Source organism: Hesperophylax consimilis, chromosome 5 (assembly GCF_061612785.1).
Source record: "Hesperophylax consimilis isolate HC1 chromosome 5, BYU_Hcon_1.0, whole genome shotgun sequence".
NCBI classification, from domain to species: domain Eukaryota; kingdom Metazoa; phylum Arthropoda; class Insecta; order Trichoptera; family Limnephilidae; genus Hesperophylax; species Hesperophylax consimilis.
The window spans coordinates 8,663,063-8,679,191 of NC_142840.1; the positions used below are offsets into that span (position 1 = coordinate 8,663,063).

The 16,129-nt window shown below is 32.8% G+C and overlaps 1 protein-coding gene across 1 annotated transcript; it reads left to right on the forward strand.

Annotated features, from left to right (window-relative positions):
* Window positions 1-129: 129 nt before the first annotated feature.
* On the forward strand, window positions 130-14,053 carry Hpf1 (Histone PARylation factor 1). The gene is made up of 5 exons (XM_089631982.1): window positions 130-891; window positions 1,579-1,727; window positions 2,289-2,524; window positions 8,403-8,656; window positions 13,903-14,053. Exons 1-5 carry the CDS (start codon window positions 277-279, stop codon window positions 13,957-13,959), a joined length of 1,311 nt encoding a protein of 436 aa, XP_089488108.1. The 5' UTR covers window positions 130-276; the 3' UTR covers window positions 13,960-14,053.
* The last annotated feature ends 2,076 nt before the right edge of the window (window positions 14,054-16,129 follow it).

The following is a 16,129-nucleotide window of genomic DNA, read 5'->3' on the forward strand; positions in this document are numbered from 1 at the left end:
TGCCCACCATATACATTGTAATAATATATTGTAAGATTGTAGTGATTCACAGAGGGCTGTGAATCTATTTTTGTCGTTGAAAACTATAATAGAGAAATTTAAAGACACTCGATTTTCTTCTATGGATTCATTTGACATTTCATGATTCATAATAAAATAATATCTGGCGGGATTGGGTTCGTTCATGTGTGTACATGCGCGTTTATCATAAATATTTTTTGTTAATTGATTTTAGATATTAAGTTATTTCTTTACACAGACAATATACAATAAAAAATGTCCGAAGAGGCGGAGTACGCTAAAGATCCTAGACCTGTTTGTAAATATGCTCCTAAATGTTATCAAAAAAATCCCGAACATTTGAAAAAATTCAAACACCCCAAGAAGCAACGCTCTCCCACTAAAGACGATTGTCCACCAAAAAAGATGAAGTTGAATGCCGTTCAAACGGTAAATTCTCCAACAAACGTAGTTGACGACATATCAGATCACAGGTCAAAATCGCCAGAAGAAGATGTGGCTAAAACTAAAAGTCCGTCCCCTGTTCCGCCGCCCGTAATTTTGACACCAAAAAAACTGAGTCCAGATACCAAAGCAAATGTGTCTTCAAGTAAACATGGCGAAGACGACTCAGGAACGCATGACATTCCACAAGATGTTTCTGAGTTTATTCAGGAGAAATTCTTAGTCGAAATGCCTGATGACTTCCACAGTTTTTGGGAGTTTTGTAGTTCACTGGCTACGAAGGATGGAGTGAAGAATGTATTCAAAGCTGTTAACTTGTCGATGGTTGGACCCTTCGATGTTCTGCTGGGGAACTTGCCCATCCGGAAGAACAACAGCGACTATCTTCTCCACTGGCGCTATTTTTACGATCCACCAGAGTTTCAGGTAAATTTTAATCAAAACTTCAAAAATATATATTTTACTTCCACTTTATCTCCCGGGTATATATATAATATACACATATATTATTTCTTCCTTTACCTCCCCTGTTTATACTTTTGTAAATGAAACTCTACCTTTTTTGCACGGTAAACTTTTAGGATTACTAGCCATACTTAATACGAATATTTCATTGAAAAACATTTTGATTCCACTTAATCACTATAAAACAAAACTGTTTGCATTTGGAGAGAATGGAAAATACTGCATTGAAAATGATAATTACGTGAAACGAAAAATTTCTCTTGTCTAGGATGACCGCCATCAATTTGAATCAAAGTGTTTTTTCAAAAAATTCGTATTAAGCGTGGCTAGCAATTCTAAAAGATTACCTATGATTCCTTTGGGTTTGAGAAACATTTTTTCAACATGAAACAGTTTTAATTGGGGATTGTATTGCACTCTGTATCGTTTCATTGCTTTAATTTGTTGAATATTCCAGAAAGCTGGACAATATTAGAAATTATTTGTGTTAGAAAAATAACACAGAAAAGTCAATTTCACCCTATTAAATCTTTTGATTATTATTATTGATAAGAAATCAGTCTGCAAAGCTCTCGTAAGCACTCGTAAGGCCATATATCTCTTGTATCTTTCCATATTTGGGAAATTAATCTCATTTTAAAATTTCAGACGATTCTTACCTCAGTTGGCAGAAATGGTTTCCACATGGGATACTTTAGGGATTCTCCATCTGAATCTCCTTGTTTCGTTGCATCCAACGAGGCTGACAAGGGTTGCAAGATTACTCCAGTAGCAGAGAATATCTTCGGGGCTGTTTTGTAAGTAAAAAAATAAGACACCTGAATTTAGTTGTGCAATGTGTGCAAGCGAGAAGACATGCTTGAACAGTTAATATAAACTAATGAATGCTGTCTCTTGCTTATTGCGCAAATCACTGTATGCTAAAATAAGTTAAAATATGACATTCATTGAAGTAATCTCCAAATAGTATAAAATACAGTCGCGCTCCGCGTCTGTCTGTTTGTGCGTTGGTTCTTCTAAACTACACAACGGATTTTGATAGGGTTTTCACCATCATTTAGAGAATTTCTTCCGGAAGATTTATACATGAATATTATATTTATAGAAAGTAGAGAAAAGTTGGGCAACTCCGAGTACATGTCAGCTAGTTATCTATAATATAATATCTGCCCCCCCAGTACAAGCATATCTATAAAACTGGAATTATAACTGTCTTGTTTGCAATTCAATTTAAGTTTTATCAAAGTTATAAATGCTTCAATTTTCACATTCTTAGATAGTTACTCTAAAATATGTTAACTCTGAAAGTTTTTACAATGAAAACATTACAACATATTACATTTATATTACGTTTTCAGGGCATACTTAGAGGCTACCAAGAAGAAGTCACCCTTCACTTCGATTGCTTGTCAAAAGCTTATCACTCCGTTGAAAGAGTGGGCGAATAAAAACAATTTTACACTGGAACCAAACACTCCGCTGATGAAAAAACGTATGAATTCTGTAGTGGCCAAGACATTTCACGGAGCGGGTATCCTGGTTCCATACAACCGACAGACCAATCTGGGCTACAGGCGCCTCGCTGAACCCGATGGTGAGACAAATACCTAGCTATTATCTCTAAATAGTATAAAGTCGCTAACCGCGTCTGTCTGTGTGTGTAGTTCTTCTAAACTACGCAATGGATTTTGATAGGATTTTCACTAACATTTAGAAAATTTCTTCCGGAAGGTTTACATATATAATACATGCATACTTTATTTATGGAAAGTAGAGAAAAGTCGATGTTTTGTAATCAAGTCGTAAAAAAAATATTTTCTGTCTCTTAAATTACTAATAGATACATTCAAATAATGTAATACGGAATTGTATATGTTGAAAAGGTCTCACAACTTCAAAAATTTACCCCAAACCATTTATAAGTCTCCGAGCAACGCTGGATATATGTCAGCTAGTATTTTTTATTCCTTTCAGCTCTCACATATTTTATTTTAAATCTTTAATTTTCTATACTTATGGCGGCTTACCTTTGGATTCCTATGGGATGGGGAAAATTAAAATAAATAAATTAACCCTCCCACTTCTTTTAGAAAGTATAAACTAAGGGGCTATGTAAATTGTGTGTGTGGCAATTGTATAGAACCGTGCTGAAAGCGATATATCGAAGAACACAATGTAGACCTATGTATTTTAAAATATGTAGTGAAATTTCTAAGCAAGTAAGGAATATCTGATGAAACTGTAGATAAATGAAATTTAGATAATCAGAAGTCAGATAATCTTGTATATAACATCTTTATCATCATTTTAAATTTATCAGTTTATTGATACAGAAATGTTTCAAGAAATAAGTCCACACAATGATTTTTTTTATTTTTCAGTTAAAATTTTATTAATTACTAGCTGACCCGGCAAACGTTGTTCTGCCTTATAAATTATTTATAGTGAATATTTCGGTTGTTAAATAAAAAATAACAAATGTATTGTAAGTGTGTGGGGATGGGATCTATGGCAGAAAGATGAATGGAGCACTGAAGACGATGACCGCCGATAAAATAAAAAAAAACACCAACCATTCATTTTCTCAATTCAATGTGTTGGATTAAAGTAATGGACATATTCATTGTTTGATCTTTTAAAAGTTAAATGAAAAAATGAATATATTTTTTATCCTTAAGTAGAAAAATGAAATAAAGAAAATCAATATTAATTTCGAAGAGCAATTGAGTGTACAATATTTTTTGTCAGTCCGTCGTTAGCTAAAACAAATAAGCTCGATGGTTTGCCCACGTGAGAACATGCCAATTATAATTGTCCATGTGAAATACATAGTGTGCCAAAATTTAAGCAAAAAAATAATAAATTGATTTCGTTCAGCTCGTGCTTCTTGAGATTGATATTTACGCAATTGCGACGTGCTCACACGCACATTCTCGGTATCTTGTTGGATTTGTATATCTGTTCTTTCTGCTCTACTATTTCGCAGGTTTGTTGCTTTATTCATTCGACGGCTCAAATGGTCCCCCTTGCGTCTTGCTGGCATTGTTCACTGTAATACACGCACACAAATAGATAAATTAAAATAAATCGTACAAAATTATGCACGCACTGCGTTGTGATACATAACAAATGCCAAATAAAATGTCAAACTGTCGCGACGCTTCTCGTGAATGACTTGCGCATGTGTAGATGAATGTTCGATGAGGCGAACGCAGCGCCATCTGTTATTCAACAACGTAAATAATTTCATTCTCTTTGAAATATGAATGACGGTTAAATTTTTTCATACACAAATACTAAAATCACGATTAAAAAATGGTAGGGTGAGGGTAGGAAGGTGAAAATTTAAGGTTATAGATATTTTTTGATACCAGATAATAAAAAAAATTTTTAAAAGAAAAACAGAAAAAAATTTCTGGATAGGGACACCCTATTCACCTAACGGTATGAAATATACTTTAAAACCTGTTCTCATTCATAAAAAAATTTATTAAAATCGGTGGAGCCGTTTCAGAGGAGTGCGACCACAAACACCGTGACACGAGTTTTTTATAAATATAGATAAATTAAATTATTTAACTAAAAAAGTAGAGCATTATAAATTTTTACAATTTATTTTTTAAATGTATAATATTTTCCGTAAATAAATTCTTTAGCATTGCTAAAAATTGTTTCAAAGTTAAAATAGATAAAGGACTTAACAATGTCAGCATTGACTCTTTCAACATAAATTTATATAAATGTTTGTGTGTTCAAAATCTTAAATCTCTGAAAGTTCTTCAGAGATTGCTTTAAAATTTTGACACAACGTTGGATTCGAACATGCATGTGTTTTTATATACCTATAATATATAGATGTCACCTGTGACAGGTAAAAACACGTTTTTTATCACCTAGATAGCGCCATCTGTCGGACATAAAAGCAAGACGCGCTATTGTTTCTCTATCTGCACAGAGAGACTGAGCTACAGCAACGCGTGGCAGGGTACAGCTAGTAAAAAATATAATTTGAATCTCAACATTGGCATTATGGTCTTGTATTTCTTTGAATCTGGTTATGTTAAATGAAAAAATAGATTTCATTTTTGGTTGTTTAACTAATGAAAGTTCATGCTTTTTAAGAACTTTTGTAGTCTTATGCTAGAAAAACAAAAACATCATTAACACTCCCGTACCGGACGGGGGGAACAAACTTACACTAACGAGAGTTTTATGCTATATTTAAGTTGTTTTTTACACCACATACTCTATAATTTAGGTAATCCTAAATAAATTATTTTGTTATCGTTCTGCATTTGAAAAATGTATATCGTATTACTAGTTTCATAGATATTAAATAATTTGTATAAAATTCTGGCAAAATTCCTGTCCCCCGCCCCGCACCTCGGCTTCGTAGCATCGGCTAAAATTCACCCGTCTCCATCCCTATTCCCCGCTCTCCACCGAGAACGATCCAGCGAGCTGCGAATTGGACCGTAAAAGTTGCATTTTATGGAAAGGGCTAACTCCCGGTCGCATACACTGCACTAATGGTATTTCCTTTTGCGATGCTAAAATGTTCACTCGCCGGACTAAGATCGGCCTGTCTGGCGTGCATCTGGTAAATTTCTAATGTTTAGGGACAACATTAAAATTATGTCTGTGTCTGTTTCTCACATGGAAAAGAAATCGGTCAGAAAGAGACACATATTTTGTTTACATTTTTAAGTAATTTGAGAGAACTTGAATAAAAATAGAGTACTATATGGTTAAAAAGTCTATCGCAAAGTCTGTTAAATTGTATTTTGGGTTTTAGTTGCTAATTCTTTAAATTTTAATGGTAAATACTTCTATGTAAAACCGAACTAGTTTCTCCCTGCTCTGGGCAACTTCAGACTGTTAAGTAATACATTTACACTTACGAAATGGTGTTAATAAATTAATATCTATTTGGTTGTAAAATATTTATTCTGTACTTACATTATTAATGTTTTCTAGTTTATCACTTGACTTAATTGATAGTGACATGTATTTATTGCAGTTTATTACGGCATATATACAAATGTTTTAAATTAGATCCGAAAATTCTATGGTTTTAATTAATTTGTGAAAACCGCACAAGAGCCCCAACAGTCCTAGCCAGTGGAACTATGGCATCTCCAATTGGGGTATGTTGCGAGTCTGAAGGTAGTGGGTATGGGGAGGGGGAGGATATGGTAAAGACAAAGGTGGAAGTACATGCATATTCAAATCTAGTTACCATATAGGCTTAAGTCATTTCAAGCAACGTTTCAATTCTACATGCTGGTCTTTTACTAGGGCAATACCGAAAGCATCTACCGCCCTGCAACTTGATGCAAATACACTGAATACATAAATAAGTACTCTTACACATATAAGATTTATTTGTGCTCGAAGGGATTTGAACCAGTCACCCAGAATTTTAACCACGGAGGTCGTCATTACTAAGAGAGAGAGATAGATTCTCCGGTTTCCCACATGTACCATATTATGAGTTTACTGTTTTTGTCACTATTTTCAGAAAATTAATTTTATTTCGCATGTTGACAGACGGACACGTTGCAAAACAGGGTTTATTTGATGTTCTCTGCAGGACAAAAGTGTTTACCGATTAAAAAAATATATTGTACTTATGGATTTGAAGATTCAACGAAAAACATTGAACTTTATATTTAGGTACCTATACAAACGAATTCATCATTTATCATAAAGCAAACAAAGCACGGCCTTATGCGATATGATATCCTAAATGTAAATGTAAAAGAATAAAACATAAATACGTAAAACACAATACACACTTCATTATATACAACCGTAGCTTATAATATTTGCCTATTTTTTTTCATTACCGCCTTTATTATTGTTTTTTTATTTTATTTTATTTCTTCTCGGTTTTATTTTATTTCAATTTATTATTTCATAGAATCTTTTTATTGTAAAATTGGGGCCTCAGTATGGGAAAGTACCCAGTTAAGCCCACATTATCATATAATGTTTGAAAATACATAGTTTTATTGTATCAATAAAACAACAGAATCTAAAATTTGAAAATCAACATTGACATTATAGATCTTGATTTACCATAGTTTTCAAAATATTTAAAAATCCGTTCATTTTAGTTTTACCAATAAACTTATTTACATTTACAAACCACCCTATGCAACAAATTAGCTATGCCGTAATCGCTAATCGCCAGTCGAGATTCTGAATCAAGAAGTGATGCCGTTAACGGCAAGGCTTCCCTGTTTTGTATGGAAAAAGATGCATTATCGTCTTAATTCATGGGAATATCAATTGCGACTTTATTTATCAAAATATTTTGAACATGACTACAGAAATATGAAGAATTTACTTCCCTCTAATTGTTATTAAAAAAAAAAATAAGATTATGTTATTGATACCCAAAGCTAAACAAATTGGGGGACCGTAGTGACACCCCTTCGGATCGTACGTTTTTTTTTTCTTTCTGAGACGAAAAGGTTAAATTAGACAAAAATTTTAAATGTTGAGATAGTCAGTAGGGTGGAATACTTTTATATGAAAATTTTTTTTTTTCGAAATTCGAATTGGAATACCAGGTAAAAGTTGCTTTATGTAATTCTAAATAACACTTCTCAATTTGGAAGTTTTGTATTAAACACCCTATAAACAAAATGATAAGTAAATATAATACATATGATAAAATAAAAGTAGAATTTAATTAATAAAACAAAAAATTTCAAAAGTAAACACAGTTTCAGAAAGTTATGTTGGTATGAATTTTATAGCAAAAATCCTTTTTCGGCTCAGACTTTGGCATGAGATTTCGAGATGCTAATTTAGATTTTATTAAGTTTGAGACAATTATCGACAGTAGTTTAAACAAAACACTGCATTTCGTAGATTGTCACGTGCCGCCCCCCGCATCGTCCCGCATTTTTCTCCTCTGTCACAGCGCCAAAGTATATTAAAATAAAGAAATATTTGATTGCAATAGCTATTTAAGTATATTTGAATATGTTATTAAATAAAATAAACCTATTTTAATAAATTCTGTACTATTTTGTAGGCCGCGCAAATAGCCCCTAAACTGTCATTTTTGTAAATGTTCGATGTCTTGGCGGGGGCTTTTACCGTTGTCTAATATTATTTATATTTTTTTTATTGAGTTAATTGATGACAATTGGCAACTTAATACAACTATTCCAAATCAAAATTAGAAAAAAAATAATTTCGTTCCGCCCTAATAGTCAGCCTCTTTTTGTTATGTCATTAACCTTTTTACACACCGTTGGCCATTTCAATGCAATCTATCTCATCGCACGCACGTTAAACACAATGTTTGTGTTTTAATGAAACTCGGTGGATCACTTATACAGCATCTGCATACGGAGATAGCTGTTGATGGATGACATATGTGACATTCGCGTTGATTAGGTTAATGATCTAAAATTATCACACAATATCAATTTAAATATTTTATTATTTTTTAGACACCATAAAAACAATGATATCCAACCTGGTGAAGGCGACGAACGACTCTGAAAGAACCGTGGCCCTCGCCTCTCTGCAACACGTGATCCTGAACGCCGACATTGCCACCGACGAGTGTGACTTTGGCACGGGGCTGGAGCTGGGCATGGACTTCTTCTGCACTGGGGAGAAAGTGCTCCACGTCTCCGCTGAGCATCTACTCTCTGTCGCGTATGAGATGCTCAATAGAAATGAATATGCTCAAATTGTTAAGGTAATTATAAATATTTGTTAGCCAGCAATAAGGGCATTTATTATGTTATACGTTATGTATTTACGCTATCCCCTTCAATGGATAATGTCTGTTCCGAGATTAATTAATCAATACCTCTCAAGAATAATCATAAAAAATTATTTTATAATTGATGCTCTTTGATTGGGTACTTTTTCATAGTAAAAAAATGCTATAGAGTAGAGAAGAGAGATTGGTTCGCGCCGTTAGTCAAAAGTACTTATCGTGCCCAACACCCGAGTACCCTTCACCCAATCTTCGATCTGATACTTATGTTTTGTCTATCTATTTTGTTTGTCTCTACTTTTCTGTTGCGAGAATGAGATTCGAAATGGCAATGCAATCTAAAGAATTCATACATCCATGGTTGCTCGCCACCGCCACAGGGATACGGGTGCTGACGATTAAATATTTTTTGAAATAGTAAACCGATTGCTCATCGCTGATTCATGATTCCTTTTCTTACGATGGAAACGATTTTGAACATATGAATTCCGGACGGGAAAACTGTGCATTATTTCACTAACTTTAACTCTCATTGGATGATAATTATTGTAGCTTTGTACTCTTTTCAATGTGCCACATACATAATATTATCATTTAATTAAAATATTTCAATTATTTACACCTGCAGCATTGTGTTTTTCCCAATAGAAGTATTTTCACACCTGGAAAATATCAATTTCACTACATTAAAGGTTTTAGCTGGTTATCTTGGGACGGGACTGATGATGATCTAATTACATAATTATATTTGGATTCTCCAAATATCTGGTTAAAACTTGATAGATATTGTTGTATCCTATCTTACACTAACTGATTAGGTTGATTGTATACTGAAAATATGTATTTACAGAATTTTTGTATTTTTACCACGCCCAATATATTATTCAGAATCTATAATGTACAACCTGTCAAATGAGAAATAATTATTGCGTCAATATTTTTCATCATTTTACGACCCAAATGGTTGGTGATAAAATATACGACGAAAATTGTCATATTTGTTGAACTTCTCGAAAACTAGATTATACCCACTTTATGGACCCATATTACCCACTTATCAGTGGTTTAAATATTAGATAATCCCGAATAACTAAAAATTAAGATATCCCTCAAAAATAATTATGAGTAAATTGATTTATTCATTAAATTTTACGTATTTATTAATTCTTTGAGTGCCGCAAGTGGTACCTGTTGAACGCCACTGTGGCTGATAGGCATATTCGAAACATACTTTAATTTCATATGTATTTGCTTTTTTGTAGAAAAGAGTCGTTACGTCTGGGATTCGATTTAAAAGGACTAATTTTCGGTTGTGTCTTGTAAATACCCTCTTAAAGTCAAATAATGTTATTTACAAAAAATAAAAATAATTCAAGTGCTTAAGGCGATGCACTACGTCGTGTAATATTTTAAATTGCGCCGCTATCAATAACAACCCTTACGTAGATGGCGATAAGGTTTAAATTCCCGCTTAACACCATCTGCCTGTTTTGATTTATGCAAAAAAAAAACATGGCCAAAAAGTGCCTTTTATTTTATTTTGTGGATGTTCAGGGATAAATATTTAATTTTTTTTCGATCATTTTATAAATAACTTAATTTGCCACATTATACAATAATGAAATGAAAATGGGTTCGTAAGTAGGAGATTTTGAACTTTAAAGCAGTTTTCATAGGCCTTTACATTATTTTTTTCTGAGCTTATAAAAAGACTTATCTAAAAAAATACACAATTATTTCAAAGGCCAAGATGTATTCTACTCGCAGTATTTAATTAAAGCATCTGAAACATTTCTAGGCGACCAAATTTTCAAACCAAAAACACATGATTTTGCATGACTACGTATGGCATCACCTTAAAGTGAAAACAACATTATTGAATAATTAGTATTCTTGTGTTTTTTTTTTGTTTGACTCCGTTTGTTTGCCCTCTGTGTAGGTAGTGTTCTTTGAAGGCGGTATTACAACCAGGCAGTGTTTTCCAAAAAAATTACTTTTTAACAAATATTTAGTATTCTTTGGATGAGCATACCTGAAAAAAATGACCATAAATCAATTGAAATTGTCACTTTCACAGTATCGCTTGCCGAATGACGATGTTGATAAGCACACAATTTGTTTATCAATAGAACAGTTTGAAACTCTCAATTATTCCTGCAAATCGAAAAATAATAGATTTAGTATTATATGATAAAAGCAATAACTACGTTCACTGCTTTGTGTCTTACAGATTAATTGTCATTATCTTGTTATCTGCTAGTTATATCACCTAATAATATTTAACAAAATAGTTAACAAAACCTGATGAATTTTAAGTTCGTTAGACTACTGAATATTTTGATTTTATCATTTAGAATAGTAATTAACTATTAGGGTTTGCAATCCTGCATCCTGCATTCTTGCGGAATTTCAGCAATATTTGATGTAGCGGATTTTCATGTCAGATTTGCGGGATTTAAAAAAAAAACTAAATTTAGACCAAAAACATGCCGTGATGACAGTCCCACCAACTAGTGTTGAAGCAGAGAGAGCATTTCCATCGCAGGGCTTTTTCCATTGACATATGGGTGACAGGACGGCATAGACTATGTTTTTTACGATCTTATTGTTTTTGTCAGTCTTCTTAAAATATTATGTTTTTAATGTATTCTTTATAATATTACTAGTGGATCCCCCGCAATGCTTCGCTATTGCTAATGACTTTCTCGGGCGCCTCTAACTTCTTCCACCATTCACTACGTATACAACAATGTTACTGTTAAAACACTACATTACATCGACTCTAATTCGACTTCGTATCTCATGATATTGCATTAAGTATTCCTCGAGCCCCCAACTTCTACTACCATTTAAACATCTCTAAACACTCGTGGCACTAATAACAACAAACTTTTAAATTTTCACCGATGTCGGTCGACTACTTTTCGAGATTTGCGAGCACAAACATAATCAGGCTGAATTTTTAAAGTTTTTTTCTGAAATTCCAGACTATTCTCGAATATTCCAGAATGTTCCGGGATGTTGTGGAATGCTCTTGAATCTTCTGGACTGTTCTAGAAATTTCTGTAGGGCGAAACTTCCAGCCCTTATATCTTCAAAAGCATGCCGTTCAGGTAAAAACGGGAACCTACTTCATGGATGGGGGATAGAGGGCTACCACACCATATAACTCCCTTGATTTTACCGGGACTCGTTTCAGAGTTTTAGCGGTCCGCACTTTGTACAATTATTTTTATAATATATATTGATTGATTAGTTCCAAAGATGATTGATCCTTAATTACCGTGTAGAGTCCTGTGTGTGACAGTTATTTTAACAAAAGAAATCTTTAAAATACTTACTGTTACCTTTTTATAATGTTACTAGTACCGGTAATTGATACTAAAAGTTCTCTTAAATTTTATATTTATTTTTTTATTGATTAAATAGTTAATACATATCAACAAACAAGTCCTGCTAAGCCAATTGAATTGGCTTGTCAACAGGTGCTTAAAGTTTAGTTACATATACATTTTTATAAGTTATAATTTAAATCTTATATCTACAGAATCAACAATTTTTTCATACAATTTTTCATACATATTAAAGTATTGACTTACTATGTTACATTTACAATGCATTTTTTAAAAATATACTAGTATCAAATATAATTATATATACCAATAATTATAAAAATGTTGCCATTATTTCAATTTAGTACCCATTAATATAAATTCCGTGTGATTTGAAAAAAAGTGAGGGATTTGCAAACCTTCGTAACTATGTACGTAGTGGTATATTGACACATATAATATTATATATACATATAAAGGTAGAAACACACTGGTCAACGCACACAACGCGTGTGACCATGTGTTAAGTGGTCATTTATTTTTAGGTTATGTTTATGTATTTGTTATGAAGCAATTCGCATTGTCGTGTTTTTGATTCAGAGAGCGAATTGGATGACGATTTAATTAGTTTATGTTAGTTAATGTTTTATTTACTTAGTTTTTTGCTAAGCCAACTGTCAAAACAAACAACCATAGAAATACCAAACATATAGCATTAGATGCATAGATAATACCACTCATAGATGTGAAAACAACGCGTTGGAGGCTTGACGCCACCCCCTCCATCTTAACCCATCCCATCATCAGCGCAGCGATGGAAGCATGGATTTGCGTTGCGTGTAGGGTTGCCAGACGTCCTTTATTTTAAAGGACGTCCTCTATTTCAGACCCAAAAATTGATCTTGTCCTCTAATTTAAAATCTTCAATAGAGGACAATACTTTGTCATCATGGTATCAAAACTACAGATACCTAATATTAACCTTGATGCATTGTATGAAGAGTTCTGTATATTAAAGCCTCTCCTGACGAAAATTATAGACAATAAGAAGTGTGAAAATGTTCTTGAAATTTGGATTCAGATTCTCAAATCTACGGATGAAAACAAGAATCTGCTAAAAATAACACAATATGTATTTTCCATCCCCGTTTCTAATGCCCAAGCCGAAAGGATTTTTTCCTTGTGTACGATACGTGGACCAAAAACCGAAATAAGATAAATATTGATACTGTAAAAGCAGAACTACAAATAAAGTCGAATTTCAACATGAAATGCAAACAGTTTCATTATAGAAAACGAAGAAGCTCTTAGAGCAGCCAAAAGTAATACATACCAAGTATTAACTTTATTTATTACTTTAAATGCAAAATGACTAATTAAGGTCGTACTACTTACTTGGCTTCGATTAACATTGTGCATATTGTTTTTAATTAATAAATGTAACTACTGATACCATAACAGCATTTTATTAAAAAATATATTGATGTCCTTTATTTTCATCATATGTCCTTTATTTAATCGTATCAAATCCTCTAATTCATAAAACGGGAGCTGGCAACCCTAGTTGCGTGTGACAAGTATGTTTCTAAAGCATCTATTTCCGTAGAAAATGTATGGATTATAATTAGTCCAGATATCTTAATGTGTTGCTTACGTAGCGTACGTCGACCCAGTGTGTTTCTACCTTTACTGAATTATATAATGTTTTTCAAATGTTATTTTGCCTATTTATATTTTACAATACATTTATTTTATACCGCCCTGAACAAACCCAAATAATATGGTGTACCTAAACGCACAAAAATTAAAATGAATAAAATAAATTAATTAAATAAACGTGGACATAATTTATTGTCGTTAATAAACTAATCCTTTTATTGTTTTTTTCAGGTTCATTTGCAGAATAGACGAAAGGGAACAAACCTTAGCTGTGCTAATTTAAACTGAATTATTTCCCAATTTTCATATTTTTTTATTGAACTGTAAATAATGATGTATTACTATTTATCAATTGTAAATAATTTTATCTTATTGCTAAAAACCTAACATGATTTATTAAATTTTTTATTCGAATAGTTTTTTATGCAAATTATTTTTTATTCAAAAAATAAATCTGCCTCCACTTTTTATATTATGTATTTTTATATGAATAGGTATCTATCTCACAGTTTCAACTTTCTGGAGCCAATATTATGTGGTGAGGATGAAGGTACCTAGTAGGAAGGGATAGGAGATGGTTGGGAAGTACCTGGCTATTCAGATCGGGTAACCAAACACGAGAAAAGCCATATCATCTCATCTAAACATACTGTATATTGATTGCAGTGGAGGTGCGTGCAGTGAGGTAGGCTTAAAAATAAAGGGGAAAAACGTTCATAAATACATCCAAAATGAAGCATAAGCCTTAAAGTTTCTTCAATTTAAATATTACCAATTTATAAATTGTATAAGACTAAAAAAATTAAAGCCTCCTTTGTAACACAACTCCATAAACATTTACTCCGATATTGATGATATTTTGAAACTTGGCCTTCAAAACGAGAGAAAGGTTAAAATCTACATGAGTTTTTGAAAAACTCTGCGAAAAGCCCGGGCAACGCCGAAGACCCCAGTTGGTTTGTAATAAATAAATGAGTCAGTTTTATATCCCCTGCAGTATGTTGCTTTGGTTATTTGTGAAGGGGCCATTAATATCGTAAAAAATCATTATACAATCGAAACGCGCACCGTGTTCCATATTCCCATAAACTTTTTCTGTTGAAACTGTTGGAACTTTTTCTGTTGATACACCGTATTCCAGATTCCCGTGAATATTTTCTGCTGAAATTATCACTATGATCCATATTCCCGTGAACTTTTTTCTGCTGCACCATATTCCATATTTGCGAACAAAATTTTTTTTTTTATTGTAAACCGCGCAACAGTCCCAACAGCCTCTGTGTTTCCTCCCTCCTACAACATGGGACTCTTCAAGACCCATGTTCACTCCTTCCTCTCCACAAAAAGACCCTCCACACAGCATCCCCAAAGATGACATAGGCCCTGAGGGAAATTATTTTCTTCAGGGCCTCCTGTGTGGAGTAAATATAAAAAAAAAAAAAAAAAAAAAAGTCCCAATAGTCTGGAGCCAGTGAGTATGGCATCAACAATTGGGTTATGTTGTGAGGCTGAAGGTAGTGAGTGAACAATGGTAAATACTAACAGATACAGAAGAGATAATTGAAAAATGTTTATTACTATTTGATCCATTCTTAATCTAGATTCTGGCTGAGGTAACTTTGAGAATCTTCTGAAAATATGAATATTGCTTGTAGATATTAATAATTAATACCTACTTAACAATTAATACCATAATTTTGAAGTGTACTGTAAATGGGCGAATAACTTGCTCCCACCAGCAATAAAGACAATGTTGGAAAATGATTTGAAAAACAAATAAAACTTAAGAAACAGAAATCAATGAAGATGAATAGGTATAAAATTTGAATGCAAACTATTCTAAATCCAAATTTATTCCACATCTGAACAGGAACTCCTATTGTGGAGAATTTTTTGTTTCTTTTTAAATTTTATGTTATGTACAAAAAATTACATAAAAAATAAATATAGATTGTGTTACAAATTTTTTTGATTCTAATATACTATCCAAGTTCTGTGAAATAACCGGCCCACGATGAAATAACAAAAGAACTTGAAATTTGATGAATTGTTCAAAGTGAAACAACCCATCCTTAAAAATCATCCTGTTTTTGATGGTGGGTTAGTTAAAATATTTTATTTAGAAAAATAACACATTTTAAACATTATTTTATGTAGGTGGGTAATAAACTTACGCCATTTGGAAATTTGGTTTGTGCCTGTTATAATACTATTCCTCAAAATATTAATATGGAAACATATTAATATTTTGACCGGTCGGTGGCCGAGTTGACATCGCGCTTGGGTCCCACTCAGGCGTAGTGTGTTCAATTCCTCGGCTGGCTAAGTCCTCCATCACAACTCAAGCAACATTTTCAGCTTACTGTGGTGGTAGTAGGAGATTTTCAAATACTGTCAGGTTATTCGTAACCCGGGAATGTTTGTCTTTCTTTTTTTTAAATATTTAAAAAAAAATATA

What these genes read in the sequence shown, in the direction of transcription:
- Hpf1 (XM_089631982.1), top strand. Translation starts at nt 277, where the DNA reads ATGTCCGAAGAGGCGGAGTACGCTAAAGATCCTAGACCTGTTTGTAAA. An exon ending in ACGATCCACCAGAGTTTCAG is followed by an intron (nt 892 to 1,578) that starts GTAAATTTTAAT and finishes TTAAAATTTCAG; the next exon opens with ACGATTCTTACCTCAGTTGG. An exon ending in AATATCTTCGGGGCTGTTTT is followed by an intron (nt 1,728 to 2,288) that starts GTAAGTAAAAAA and finishes TTACGTTTTCAG; the next exon opens with GGCATACTTAGAGGCTACCA.